This window comes from Notechis scutatus, chromosome 4, assembly GCF_049901735.1.
Source record: "Notechis scutatus isolate UNSWTSFEM ecotype Mainland chromosome 4, rNotScu1.2, whole genome shotgun sequence".
Classification (NCBI taxonomy): Eukaryota; Metazoa; Chordata; class Lepidosauria; order Squamata; family Elapidae; genus Notechis; species Notechis scutatus.
The window spans coordinates 1,661,956-1,675,585 of record NC_142012.1 but is presented as its reverse complement, the minus strand read 5'-3'; the positions used below and the strand labels follow the sequence as shown (position 1 = coordinate 1,675,585).

The 13,630-nt window shown below is 50.2% G+C and overlaps 1 protein-coding gene across 1 annotated transcript in view; it reads left to right on the top strand.

The window, feature by feature from the left end:
• The window catches only part of ATRN (attractin), a 246,933-nt gene that overhangs the window by 122,873 nt on the left and 110,430 nt on the right, over positions 1-13,630 (top strand). Inside the window, exons 16-19 of the mRNA XM_087962695.1 lie at positions 1,342-1,558; positions 4,146-4,331; positions 6,294-6,533; positions 9,685-9,822. Coding sequence (XP_087818821.1) covers positions 1,342-1,558; positions 4,146-4,331; positions 6,294-6,533; positions 9,685-9,822 — 781 coding nt within the window. The remainder of the gene's footprint in view (positions 1-1,341; positions 1,559-4,145; positions 4,332-6,293; positions 6,534-9,684; positions 9,823-13,630) is intronic.

Sequence of the window (13,630 nt, the reverse complement as noted above, 5' to 3'; positions counted from 1 at the left end):
CTCCCCCCTTCAACTTCTCCTCCTCTTCCTCCTCCTCCTTCTCTTCCTCCTCCTCATCCCTCTTCCTCCTCCAACTTCTCTTCCTCCTCCTCTTCCTCCCCTCCCCCTCTTCAACTTCTCTTCCTCCTCCTCCTTCCTCCTCCAACTTCTCCTCTTCCTCCTCCTCCCCTCCCCTCCTTCAACTTCTGCTTTCTCCTCCTGCTCCCCCTCCTCCTTCTACTTTCTCCTCTTCCTCTTCCTCCTCCTCCTACTTCTCTTCTTCCTCCTCATCCCTCTTCCTCTTCAAACTCTCTTCCTACTCCACCTCCTCCTTCTTCAACTTCTCTTCCTCCTCCTCCTTCCTCCTCTTCCTCCTCAACTTTTCCTCTTCTCCTCCTCCTCCTACTTCTCCTCTTCCTCCTTTTTCTTCTCCTTCTTCCTCCTCCTCCTTCCTTCTCCCCTCCCTCCCTGCAAACCCCACTCCTTTCCAAACAGTGTTGATGTTACCTAGTTTGCTAAATGAAATGTCTGCAAAAACAACAACAACAACCCACCCCCAAGCTCAGACACCCCCAAGGGCCCCACCGTTCAAATCAGAGCTCTTCAGCTCTGACTGGATGGTGGGGAATGGAAAGGTTTAGATTCCTTGCAGACAGCGAGTCCTTTGCATCCTTTTACAGAGTCACTGAGGTTTATCTGTGTCCTTGGAACTAAAATGCTAAAAGGACCGTGTTGTAGACAGGAGAAACAGAACAGCCCCTTCACAAACGCCGTGGCACAACACACGTGAACAAACCCATCAGGGCAAGAGTCAGCAGCCCATCTGCATTTAAAAGACAAAGGCCGCTCTTTTGAAGACAGAAAAGTCCGCATTCCGCATTCCGGACAGAGAGGAGCTCTGGTTTGAAAGAGGGGCTCAAAGAGATCATCTGTGTCAACACTGAGCAGCCCTCCCTCAACAGAAGGGGAGGGGTATGACCCATCTCCTGTCTACAACACGGTCCTTCATCAGCCCCAAGGAGGCTCCACACCCATTTGCACTACTCAGCCGACCCTGTGGACAGGGATAAACCTCCAAGTGGCCTCAAGGACCCTCTAAAAAGGATGCAAATGACCAGTTGGGTCTGCAAGGAGTAGAAATCCTCCATTCCCCATCATCCAGTCAGAAGCGAAGAAGCTTCTTGGATGAGAAGTAAAATGTCTTCGAAGAAAAAAGCAACCAAGTCCAGTTGCGTCTTGCAAAAACAACTTTGGGACAACCAGGAGACCTGGATGGTTGAGAAAATATCCACGGCCACCCTGCAGTGATGGCTCAGCTGTCTCTCTCTCTCTTCCTCCCTCCCTCCCTCTCCTCAACCCCAGCCCAAAGCTTTGACCCCCTGGGTCGGGCTGCGGAAGATCAACGTCTCGTACTGGTGCTGGGAAGACATGTCCCCCTTTACCAACACCCTGCTCCGGTGGCTCCCGGGGGAGCCCAGCGACATCGGCTTCTGCAGCTACTTAGCGGAGCCCAGCAACCAAGGCCTGAAGGCCGCCACCTGCATCAACCTGGTCAACGGCAGCGTCTGCGAAAGGCCAGGTAACGTATCGCTCGACTTCATTCGTGTTTGGCCAACGGGCTCACCTGCACCCACCTTTGTGGAGGGCGCAGAACCGCATACCCAGAATCCAAGGAGAAAAATCATGCGAAGAGGGATGGCGGGATTTGGGTACGGCCAGTCTAGACCAAAGAAGAAGACGGGGGCAGTGGGGGCAGTATGAAGGGCTGCCCCAAAGAAGAGGAGGGGGTCAAATTATTCTCTAAAGCCCCAGATGGGAGGACAAGAAGCAACAGATGGAAACTAACCAAGGAGAGAAGCAACCTGGAACTAAGGAGGAACTTCTTAACAGGGGGGACAGCTTCTTCTGACCAATTTTATTTTTAAAAATGCCATTTAATCTGGACGGATTCCTTTGCAACCCAGAGGAAAACAGCGATGTGAATTTTTGCAGATTTCCCCAAAAATCCTTTCATGAAAAGGAACCGCAATTTGAACCCTTTTTTTCAACCCTCCCTTGTTGTTTTTTTTATCTGAATTAGGGCAGGTCCAGTTTGGAAAGGAAAGACACACACACCCCCTCCAAGATAGGATGCAGAACGGTGATTTATTTTTTTGCAAAAAAAGAAAAAAATTCCATTTGATTGCCATCAAAGGAAAAGGAAACCTATTTAATAGGGTCACCGGGACCCCAAATTCGGGCAAGAGCTGGAGGGGGAGAGAAATGAGGAGGGGGCAGATTGCAATCCTGAACTGTTTGGTTGAAAGTTAGACCTCTCCTCATACAATCCCACTCCCCATTATGCAAATCTACCGTATTCCCCATTCCACTTTTTTTGAAAAAATATAAAATAAAATGAGTGGGCACGGCCAGAACTGCAGTTTCTTGTGGATGCTCCATCACTGATAACAGAACAGGACATTCAAGGGTTAGTGCAGTGTGTGCGATTCAGTCAGCGTAACAACCGGTTCGGTCGTAGCGTGTGTGTGTGTGCCCACTCTTTTCAAAAAGCCCATTTTCAGCTGTAATGGTTACTGCAGCCCGGGGAGTAAAACAGCTGAGGCGCGGCCAAACCACTCTGCCACGCGCATCAGCTCTGCTCCAAAAGAACGAACTCAGGCGCAGGGAAGCGCAGGGGCCGGTGGGCGGGGCCAGAGGCTCACCGGAACTATCGGTTTGCACAAACCAGTATGAACCAGTAGAATCTCACCCTTGACTTGGTGGGCAGCGATGAAGAGGGGTTGAGAGGAAATTAAGGAAGGGAGACCTGGCCCAGAAGAAGATGTAGTCAATCTCTTCTTGAAAGTCTCAAGTGATGGAGCTCCCACCGCTTCTGAAATCAACTCCTGTTCCACGGGTTGATGGTTCTCACTGTCAGAAAGTTTCTCCTTATTTCCAGGTTGAATCTCTCCTTGTTCAGTTTCCATCCATTGTTCCTTGTCTGGCCTTGGGTGCCTTGGAGAAAATAGCTTGAACCTTCTTCCTCTCTGTGGCAGCCCTCCCCTTCCTTCCTCCTCTCTGTGGCAGACCCTCAAATATTGGAAGATGCTCTCCCTGTCTCCCCTGGTCCTTCTCTTCCCTAGACTAGCCAAGCCCAGTTCCTGTAACCATTCTTCTTATATTTTAGCTTCCAGTCCCCTAATCATCCTGGTTGCTCTTCTCTGCACTTTTTCTAGAGTCTCAACCTCTTTTTTATAATGTGGCGACCAAAACTGGATGCAGGACTCTAGGTGTGGCCTTTCTAAGGCTTTATAGAGTGGTCTTAGTCCCTCCCTTGGTCTCGATTGTATCCCTCTGTGAATGCAATTTAGGATTGCATTGGCTTTTTTGGCTGCTGCTGCACACGGCTGGCTCCCATTTAGCTGGTTGTCCACTAAGACTCCAAGATCCCTCTCCCAGTTCCTGCTATTGAGCCTGGTTTCACCCAGTCTATATGTGTCCTTTTGGGTGTTCTTATGCATTAATTCTGTACATAAGTTCTTACGCATTCATGCTGTGTTTTGTTATAGGGTTCATTGCACTGTGTTATCATCCAGGATTGTAATTGGCTTAAACCAACTAAGAAAATAAAAAGAAAAACCCCAAGGACACATATAGGCTGGTTTCACCCAGTCTATATGTGTCCTTTGGTTTTTTTTTGCCTAAAACTAGAAGTTTTTAAGAAGAGACTGGACAGCCACTTGTCTCAAATGGTACAGGGCATCGATGGCTAACCTTTGAGTGCCCAAAAGCCCGTGTGCGCATCTTCAAAATGCAATGCGCATTTTCCACACATGTGCCCTGTTCTCCCCCCTTGCACATGGACAATATGTCCCCTGCATGCCAGCCGAGACCAGAAGACCAGCCGGCTGGTGGGAGGTGGGCACGCATACACGGCAGAGCTGAGCTGGGGCAACAGTTCATGTGCCCACAGAGAAGGCTCGGCATGCCACCTCTGGCATGCGCGCCATAGCTTTGCCATCACGGGGATAGGGCCTCATGCTCGAGTAACCCAAAGGGTCTTTTTCGGCCATCCGAAAAAGGTTCCTATCTTACTTGCGCCTGACGTGCTGCAGATGTTGGGGAAGAGGCGCTTGCGTTCACCCCCGTGCCACATCCTCGTGTCTTTCTCCCCCCCCTCCCTGCAGCCAACCACAGCGCCAAGCAGTGCCGCACTCCCTGCGGCCTGAGGACGGCGTGCAGCGAGTGCACCAGCAGCAACTCGGAGTGCATGTGGTGCAGCAACAAGAAGCAGTGCGTGGACTCCAACGCCTACGTGGCCTCCTTCCCGTACGGCCAGTGCATGGAGTGGCACACCGTCAGCAGCTGTCCACGTGAGCCCTCTCTCTCCTTTGCCGGGATCGGGAGGGAGGGTTGGGGGGGGGGCATCCAAAGAAAGGAGAGGGCGCCTCTGGGTGTTCTCTGAGCTGGGGGGTTTATCCTGCAGATGTTTCGTTTTCAGCCAGATAGCATCATCAGGCTAGAAGGGTTGGGGTTTGCAGAGGAGGAGGAGGAGGAGGAGGAAAAGGAAGAGGAGGAAATGGACTGTGGGGTCCTTGGTGTTCCCTGAGCTTGGTGATTTACTTGCAGACATTTCATGACCCAGCTACGTAACATTATCAGTGCTGGAAGGAGTGAAGTTTACAGACGGGAGGAGGAGGAGGGGGAAGGAAGAGGAAGAGTGCGGGATTCTTGCTGTCCTGAGAGCTGGGTGGTTTTCTGGCAGACATTTTACTACCAGACTAGGCAATATGATCAGTGCTACAATGGAGTAGAGTTGGTGGCGAGGAGGAGGAGGAAAAGGAAAAGGAGGAGGAGGGATGATTGTGGGGTCCTTGGTGCTCTCTGAGCTTAGTGGTTTTCTTGCAGACGTTTCATGACCCAAATAGGTAATATCATCAGTCTAGCACTGATGATGTTACCTAGTTGGGTCATGAAACGTCTGCAAGAAACAACGCAGAGAGCACCAAGGACTCCACAGTCGTCGTCGTCATCCTTCTCCTCCTTCACCACCACCACCTCCACCACCTTTCTGCAAACCCCCCTCCCTTCTAGCACTGATGTTGTTCCCTAGTTCGGTCATGAAACATCTGCAAGAAAACCACCAAGCTCAGAGAGCACCAAGGACCCCACAGTTCTCCCATCACCACCTCCTCCTCCTCCTCCTCCTCCTCCTCTCCTCCTCCTCCTCCTCCTCCTCCTCCTCCTCCTCCTCCTCCACCCTCCACCACCTCCTCACACCTCCTCCTCCTCCTCACACCTCCTCCTTCTCCTAGACCTCACTCCCTTCTAGCACTGATGATGCTACCTAGTTGGGCCATGAAACGTCTGCCAGAAAACCACCAAGCTCAGAAAGCCTCAAGGACCCCCTCATTTCAATTCTGAGTTACATGTACAGGTAGTCCTTGACTTAACAATAGTTCGTTTAGTGACTGTTCAAAGTTACAACGGAAAAAGTGACTTATGACCATTTTCCACACTTGTGGCCGTTGATTTACTGCACAGCAAACTCTGGCTTCTCCAAACGAAGAACGTGGGCGGGGTGGTGGTCAGAATGGGGAGAAAGGAGGCTGAAGCTGAAAGATGGCTGAGTTCTTCTCTTGGTGCCTGGGATATGCCTGAAGCCTTTGGTCCTTGTGTTCTGACCTAGACCTCCCCAAAGAGCACTAAGCCAACTCTTGTGTCCTGGCAAAACCTCTTTGATTCCACGAATGTGAATTCCTTGCATTCACAGTTAGCCAACGGCCTGGGTAACAGTCTTGCAAAGGTGTAATTATTAGCTCCGACCTTGTCTATCTTGGAAAGATGCCCGGTAAATATTTGCACACGCAGTGCTGACAGGGAAGGGCTGGGCACACAGTCTTAGGTTAGACCGAGAGATCTTCCCGAGGCTCGAACGAATGAACGAATTGCTTCCTGCAAAAGCCCCCTCCCCTTTTGCTCCTCTTTTCATCCCTGTGGGAGGGGCCCTACGCTGTCCACCTGTGCCCTTACTCCCAGGTCGACCTTGAATTCTTAATTGTTCCCTTCTCCTGGCAGCTCTGCTCATGCGCACATCGGGAACAGGCTCCAGCTGTTCTTCTGCCTCACTGATTTCCAACTCCGAAGGCAGCTGACAATTGCTGCCAGCCTGCCCTGGCCCCATCTCTGCCTCTCATGCAGAGCCCTCGCCCGAGCCCTTTCCTCAGCCTCCAGGACTGGCCCAGGTTCCTCCCCAGTCTCCTTGCTCCCGTCCGAGTCCGCTGGGTGCTCCGTCACCTTGAATTGACAAGTTTGCTTTGCTTTTCTCCCCGCAGCTGAAAACTGTTCAGGCTACTTCACCTGCAGCCACTGCCTGGAGCAACCGGGGTGTGGCTGGTGCACGGATCCCAGTAACACGGGGAAGGGCCGATGCATGGAAGGCTCTTCCAGGGCTCCCATGAAGATGCCGGCGGCCTCCTTGCCCTCGACGGGAAAACCCTACCCGGACCCGATCCTGGATGTCAGCCTGTGCCAGACGGAGAACAAATACAACTGGTCCTTTATCCAGTGTCCAGGTATGGAAAAGGGCTGATTCGAAGTGGCCAAGCAGGGATCCAGGCCCAATTCAGAGCACCAAGAGAAGAGAATCTCTGGAGCTCTCAGGGATGAACCGTGGAGTCCTTTGTGCTGCCTGAGCTAAGTTTGTTTTTTTTATCCAGCTAGGTAACATCATCAGTGGAGAAGTGGGTTTGTGGATAAGAGGCTGAGGACAGGAGGAGGAGAGGTCTCTGAGCTTGGAGAAGTGGGTTTGTGGATAAGAGGCTGAGGACAGGAGGAGGAGAGGTCTCTGAGCTTGGTTGTTGTATTGCAGGCGTTTCATGACCCGACTGGATAACATCATCCGGTAGAAGGGAGGAGGGTTTGGGGAGAGAAGGAGGAGGAATAAAGGAAAGGGGAAGGAAAGGAAAGGAAAGGAAAGGAAAGGGAAGGAAGGAAGGAAGGAAGGAAGGAAGGAAGGAAGGAAGGAAGGAAGGAAGGAGGGAGGGAGGGAGGGAGGGAAGGGAGGGAGGAAGGAAGGGTTGTAGGGGTCCTTGGTGCTCTCTGAGCTGGGTTGTTGTATTGCAGGCGTTTCATGACCCGACTGGATAACATCATCCGGGGTAGAAGGGAGGAGGGTTTGGGGAGAGAAGGAGGAGGAAGGAGGAGGAATAAAGGAAAGGGAAGGAAGGGTTGTGGGGGTCCTTGGTGCTCTCTGAGCTGGGTGGTTTTCTTGCAGATGTTTCATGACCCAACTAGGTATCATTATCAGTGCTTAGAAGGAGGGAGGAGGAGGAGGAGGAGGAAGAGAAAGGAGAAGGAATAAAGGAAAGGGAAGGAAAGGAAAGGAAAGGAAAGGAAGGAAGGAAGGGAAGGGAAGGGAAGGAAGGAAGGAAGGAAGGAAGGAAGGAAGGAAGGAAGGAAGGAAGGAAGGAAGAAAGAAAGGAAGGAAGGAAGGAAGGAAGGAAGGAAGGAAGGAAGTGTTGTAGGGGTCCCTGGTGCTCTCTGAGCTGGGTTGTTGTATTGCAGGCGTTTCATGACCCAACTAGGTATCATTATCAGTGCTAAAAGAGAGGAGGGTTTGGGGAGAGGAGGAGGAAGAGAAAGGAGAAGGAATAAAGGAAAGGAAAGAAAGGAAAGGAAGGGAAGGGAAGGGAAGGAAGGAAGGAAGGGAAGGAAGGAAGGAAGGAAGGAAGGAAGGAAGGAAGGAAGGAAGGAAGGAAGGAAGGAAGGAAGGAAGGAAGGAAGGAAGGAAGGAAGGAAGGAAGGGTTGTGGGGGTCCTTGGTGCTCTCTGAGCTGGGTTGTTGTATTGCAGGCGTTTCATGACCCAACTAGGGAAAACTAGGGTAGTAGGGAACAGGGAGGGAGGAAGAGAAGGAAAAACCCTGCAGGGCCCTTGGTGCTCTCTGATCTTACTTATTTGCTTGCAGACATTTAGCCACCCAACTAGGTAGCATCATCCACGCTAGTGATCTTACTGGTGAATGCATTGTTATCACAGCAAGGATGATTCTGACTTTGTTGGGTCTGCAAGCAAACCAAACTCAGACAGCACCAAGCACCTCCACAGCTAAAGTTCCCTAACTAGGTAGTTCCCCAGTTCAGTCGTCCCCCTAATCCAGGCACGACCAAAGAGAAAACCATGCCCTCTCCAACATTGGCAAGAGAAGCCACTCGTATATTGACAGAGAGAAACCCCTCCTCCCTTTTAGCCCTGATGATGTTACCTAGGTGGGTCATGAAATGTCTGCAAGCTGTCAACTCATAAAACATTCCTATGCCTGTTTTAGTAGTTGCCAGGGGTGGGGGGAGGAGGAAGGAAATCTGGAAGAGCCGTGCAGCAGTTGGAAAGCGAGAGTACATTCCAACTCTTATCTTTAAAAGACTGTAGCTAAATTACCAGAGTTTTTGCCCGCGAATATATTTAATTGGAGAACGTGATTGACGACTCCCAGCCCGTGAAGGTGCTCAATTGGATAATCTGATTGATGACACACCCAGGGGGGAGGGAGGGGGAAACAGGGTCTCAGGGGGACTGTAAATGACGTAGGCCAGAGTTGGCTTCATACCGGGCAGGGCCAGTATGTCGCCTCTAATGAATCCTTCAAAGTTTTTTGAAGTTTGGCTCGGGAATCATGATATAATTAGGGCGATGGCTGGAATCCTGACACAAGCAATCAACCAGGCGCAGAGAGCACTACGCACTCCCCCATTCAGAGTCCTACCCTCTGAAAACCATATGCTGCTTTATTGGAATAGAATCAACCCACGAGTTCGTTGATCACGTAATCCACCTCGCTTTTCCCAATTTTCAGAAGCTGGCTGGCTGTGAAACTCTGGGATAGGGAGTCCACAGATCTTAGTTTCCTGGGTCGGTACAGCTCTGCTCTAGGACATTCCTTTCATCCCAGCTGGAGTCTAGAAAGCAGACCCAGTCTCATCAGATCCCTGATTCCAGGGCCAGCTCTCATTGTCAGTCCGCTTTGTTGCTTGTCAGAAGTCGTGTCATGCCCCTGTCGGAATCTGATCCGGAGGGGAAGGCCGAGCAGCTGACAGGGAGTGGGAATGTGGCTCCATTGGCTGTGGAAGAAACTGGGGAAGGGCAAAGGCCGGCTGGGCAGAGCAGGGGAGAGGTAGAACAAGGGAGAGGGAGTTCAGAGGAAGACGCAGGCCCAGCCCCTCTGCATCCTAGGGCACACAGGAACGGAGAAGGGAGCAACATGAGTTGCATGGCTTACGGGGGAGGAAAGGGCCTTGATTCCCTTCGTTTGCTGCAGCTGGGAACACAGGGTTTAAAAAGGGAAGCTGCACATAGCACGTTGTTGGGAGCAAATCGTGAATTATCTGGTATCGTTGAGACTTATCTGGGTTCCTGGTGTCTTCCCAACTCTGTGTGGTTTGCTGGGCTTTCAAGTCTGCAATTCCTTCTCCAGCCCTGTCCAGTTAATTACTGCAGCGCGGTTTGTGTGGATGTTTAGCGACTTTGTTTTCGGACCGAATTTCCTCCACTTAAAAAGGCTGTTCCTGGGAGAGTTTTTCTCCAGCCAAAGGTAACCTGGACACTGGGGGCAAAATTGGAGGTATTAAAGGGGCCTCTTCTTACTTATGTGACTGTGTTGCGTTTGTGCCACGCCCCCTTTGGGTCATCGCACCTTTTTAATTTTTTTTTTATTTTTTTTGGTCCCCAGCCTGCCAGTGCAACGGGCACAGCAAATGTGTCAACGAGAGCATCTGTGAGCAGTGCGAGAACCTGACCACCGGCAAACACTGCGAGACGTGCATCTCCGGTTACTATGGAGACCCCACGAACGGAGGGACCTGCCAGCGTAAGTCCCGTCCTTCCTCTCCTCTTTGATTGCAGACCAGCGCCGAGAGCAATTGTGCCTTTCCCACCTAGCTGTCGCAGGCAGCGGTAATCAGGGGGGCGGGGGGCGCCTGTGTTCCCTACTCAATAATTTAAAGATGCCGGGCCAAGTAGTTCTCCGATGAAATTCGGTGGGTTGAGGAAATGGCTTCTAATTGGACGCCCACGGCATTGCTTATTTATGTGCCCTTGATTTTTCTCTCCGCCGGTGAAGTGGCTGGCAAGGGAGGGCACCGTTTCCACGCAGGGACCGACAAGCTGGCTGCTTGTCAAATCGGTAATTTTTGGTGCCTAACCCTTGTTTTGCCTGTCTCCGAGAGCCCTTTTTGCTTGCTCTGAAAACGATGGCCCAGCTATTGTCTGCCTGTGCATAATTTAATTAAGGAAGAATGCATGCTTTCCATCACTGATTAAATTGATAGCGACTTCTCGGGGAGAAGAGAGGCTTGCGTTGCATACCTTGTTAAGAATCCCACTCCTGCAGGCGGTTTGCTTTTCAGGCAAGAAATGCCCCTTAAAAATAGCTTACACAGAGTCATTAACTGGAGGAGGGGCGGGCGAAGGAAAACAACAAAACCCAGCAAAATTCTTGCTGTGGCTGGTTTATAACCTCAAAAGACAAGCTGCAGTGGCCCTGTTTTGAAAAAAAACCAAAACCATAACTCTTGTCATGCCAGTTCCTAAAACCAGTGAAGTGTCCTTTTTGCTCTTGAGAAGGTTAGACTGCTACTCCAGGTGGCTGTCTGGTTAAAGAAGAGAGAAGAGAAGAGAAGAGAAGAGAAGAGAGAGAAGAGAATTCTTTTATTGGCCAAGTGTGATTGGACACACAAGGAATTTGTCTTGGTGCAAATGCTCTCAGTGTACATAAAAAGAAAAGATACATTCATCAAGAGCCAAGAATCATCAGGTGCAACACTTAATAATAGTCATAGGGTACAATAGAATATAATAGAAGGATATAGGAATAGAATTTAAATGGGATGGGATGGGATGGAATGGGATATAGAAGCAACGAATAGAACAGAACAGAACAGAACAGAACAGAACAGAATAGAATAGAATAGAATAGAATAGAATAGAATAGAGAATTCTTTTATTGGCCAAGTGTGATTGGACACACAAGGAATTTGTCTTGGTGCAAATGCTCTCAGTGTACATAAGAGAAAAGAGACATTTGTCAGGAGTCAAGAATCATCAGGTGCAACACTTAATGATAGTCATCAGGTACAATAAGCAATCAAATCATACTAGGAAACAGTCCATATAAATCGTAAGGATACAAGCGACAAAGTTATAATCATACAGTCATAAGTGGGAAGAGATGGGTGAAAGGAAGGATAGGAGGATTAATAATAATAGTAATGCAGACTTAGTAAATAGTTGGACCGTGTTGAAGGAATTGCTTGTTTAGCAGAGTGATGGCGTTGGGGAAAAAACTCTCCTTGTGTCTAGTTGTTCTGGTGTGCAGGGCTCTATAGTGTCGTTTTGAGGGTAGGAGTTGAAACGGTTGATGTCCAGGATGTGTGGGGTCGGTAGATATTTTCACAGCCCTCTTTTGGACCCAGGGTGCAGTATACAGGTCCTCCATGGAAAGCAGGTTGGTAGCCATTGTTTTTTCTACTCTCTGGAGTCTGTTTCTGTGTCCTGTTGGGTTGCAGAACCAAACCAGACCCTGGTATAGAGGTGCAGGTGACAGACTCAATCATTCCTCTATAGAACTGGATCAGCAGCTCCTTGGGCAGTTTGAGCTTCCTGAGTTGGCGCAGAAATTCCAGATGCTGAGCTTGTCAGCTAGAGAGCCGGCAGACAGGGTGAGCTCCCGTCCTGGTCTCAGCTGCTGCCTACCTAGCAGTTCGAAAGCAAGCAAATGCGAGTAGCCAAACAGGCACCACTTTTGGTGGGAAGGTCACAGCATTCCGTGTGCCTCAGCGTATCGTCCCACTGGCTGCATGACCACGGAAATTGTCTTCGGACAACACTGGTTCCCTCGGCCGAGAAACAGAGACCGAGTGCCATGCCTTAAAGTCGGACATGACTGACAGGAAAACCTTGCCCACCATCCTGTCTGAGCTGAAGAAGCTTCTTGGATGAGAAGTGAAACTGTTGTGGTTCGACGGCAGCCTGCACAGACGGCAGCAGAGTCGGACAGTGGAGAGGACCATGGGCCAGTCTGGGAGTCTGGGGAGGGCTCGGACGAGGGTCCTGCATCCGACACAGAGATGGGGGCCAGGGCTATCTGGGAGTTATGTGTGGACTCTGGAGCCTCCAGTATCTGACTGCAGTGAGGCAGAGGACCCAGGGGAGCCTGTTCCCAGTGCGCGTGTGCGCAGAGCTGCCAGAAGGCAAGAGTAGCTGAGACAAAAGGGGCGACTCGGGAGTAAGGCTGGGAGGTGATTGCCCCTCCCCTAAGGGAGAAAAGTCAGGCCAAGATGATGAAACCTTTGCAGGAAGCAAAGTTGTTCATTCTGTTCGGATTAATCCTTGAAGCTCTGTGTGGATTTTGTACTTCGGCTGGTTTTTTACAGTTAATTGAACACTAGTTGTTGGCAGCAATTCAAAGGAAAGAAAAGGTGGGTGCTTATCTCGAGGAACTGTTTGGGACTCATTACCGGCTAGGAATGAACTAAATTCCCAGTATTGAAATAAAACAAGCGTTGTTTTAACTAAGCGTGGGCTTAATTACGATCTTGGGAAGGACAATATGTTTCTTCCCAAACTATTAAATAAACAAATAAACAGAACAAACCAAGAAATATGTATCCACAGAGGAGCGGAACCAACAATACAGGGATCGGCTGGGTGCACGCACTCCCTCTCTCAGCGTCTTTGAAAACGATCGGATCAGCCTCGGGCTGCGACGGTGCCCGTGTTGGTATAATGTGCCCGTGGGGGCTGTTGCTTTCCGGCATTCGCAATGTAGCCTCCCCTGTTCTTTTTCTGGCAGGTTTTCGGTGACGCACTTAAAAGCTTATCTCTGCAGCCTTGAGGGCTGACAACTTTTGCAAATCAAAGTCATGGCTTCCGAGAAGAAAGGAACATTCCTCTCCCTCCCTCTCTCTCTCTCCTTCCCTCCCTCCCTTACTCTCTCTCTCTCTCTCTCTTTTTCCTCCCCTCTCCCGCTCTGCACATGTCGTGTGGCAATTTGCAGTTGGCAGAAGCCGCGAGGTGCCTTCTTCCCACCGCATGCTTTGAATCATCTCAAGCTAGTCAAGCTATTTCTCCAAAATAGCCCCTAACAGGCACGACAAGAAGCAACGGATGGAAACTCATCCGGGAGAGAAGCAACCGGGAGCTAAGGAGGAATTTCCTGACAGTAAGAAACAATTAACCAGTGGAACTACCTGCTACCAGAAGTCGTGGATGCTTCATCCCTGGAGGCTTTTAAGAAGAGACTGGATAACCATTTGTCTGGAATGGAATAGGGTCTCCTTCCCGAGCAGGGCGTTGGACTAGAAGACCTCCAAGGTCCCTTCCACCTTTGTTTATTCTAATATCTTGGTTGCCTTTTCCCGTTCAGATCTGGGTTGCTAAACATTCCTAGCGTGTAGACGCAAATCCACCACTTTTTTCTGCATTTCCCGTTAAGAGGAGAAAACACCCTGTAAGTCTTAGAACAGTTTCTTCCTCGACTTACAACGGTTCCTGTAGTGACCATTCCAAGTTACAATGGCACTGAAAAAAGGGACTTAACAACTTTTTCACATTTATGGCCATCGCAGTATTCCTGTGGTCAACTCATTAAACATTTCTCTGGTCGTTTTAGAGTTGCC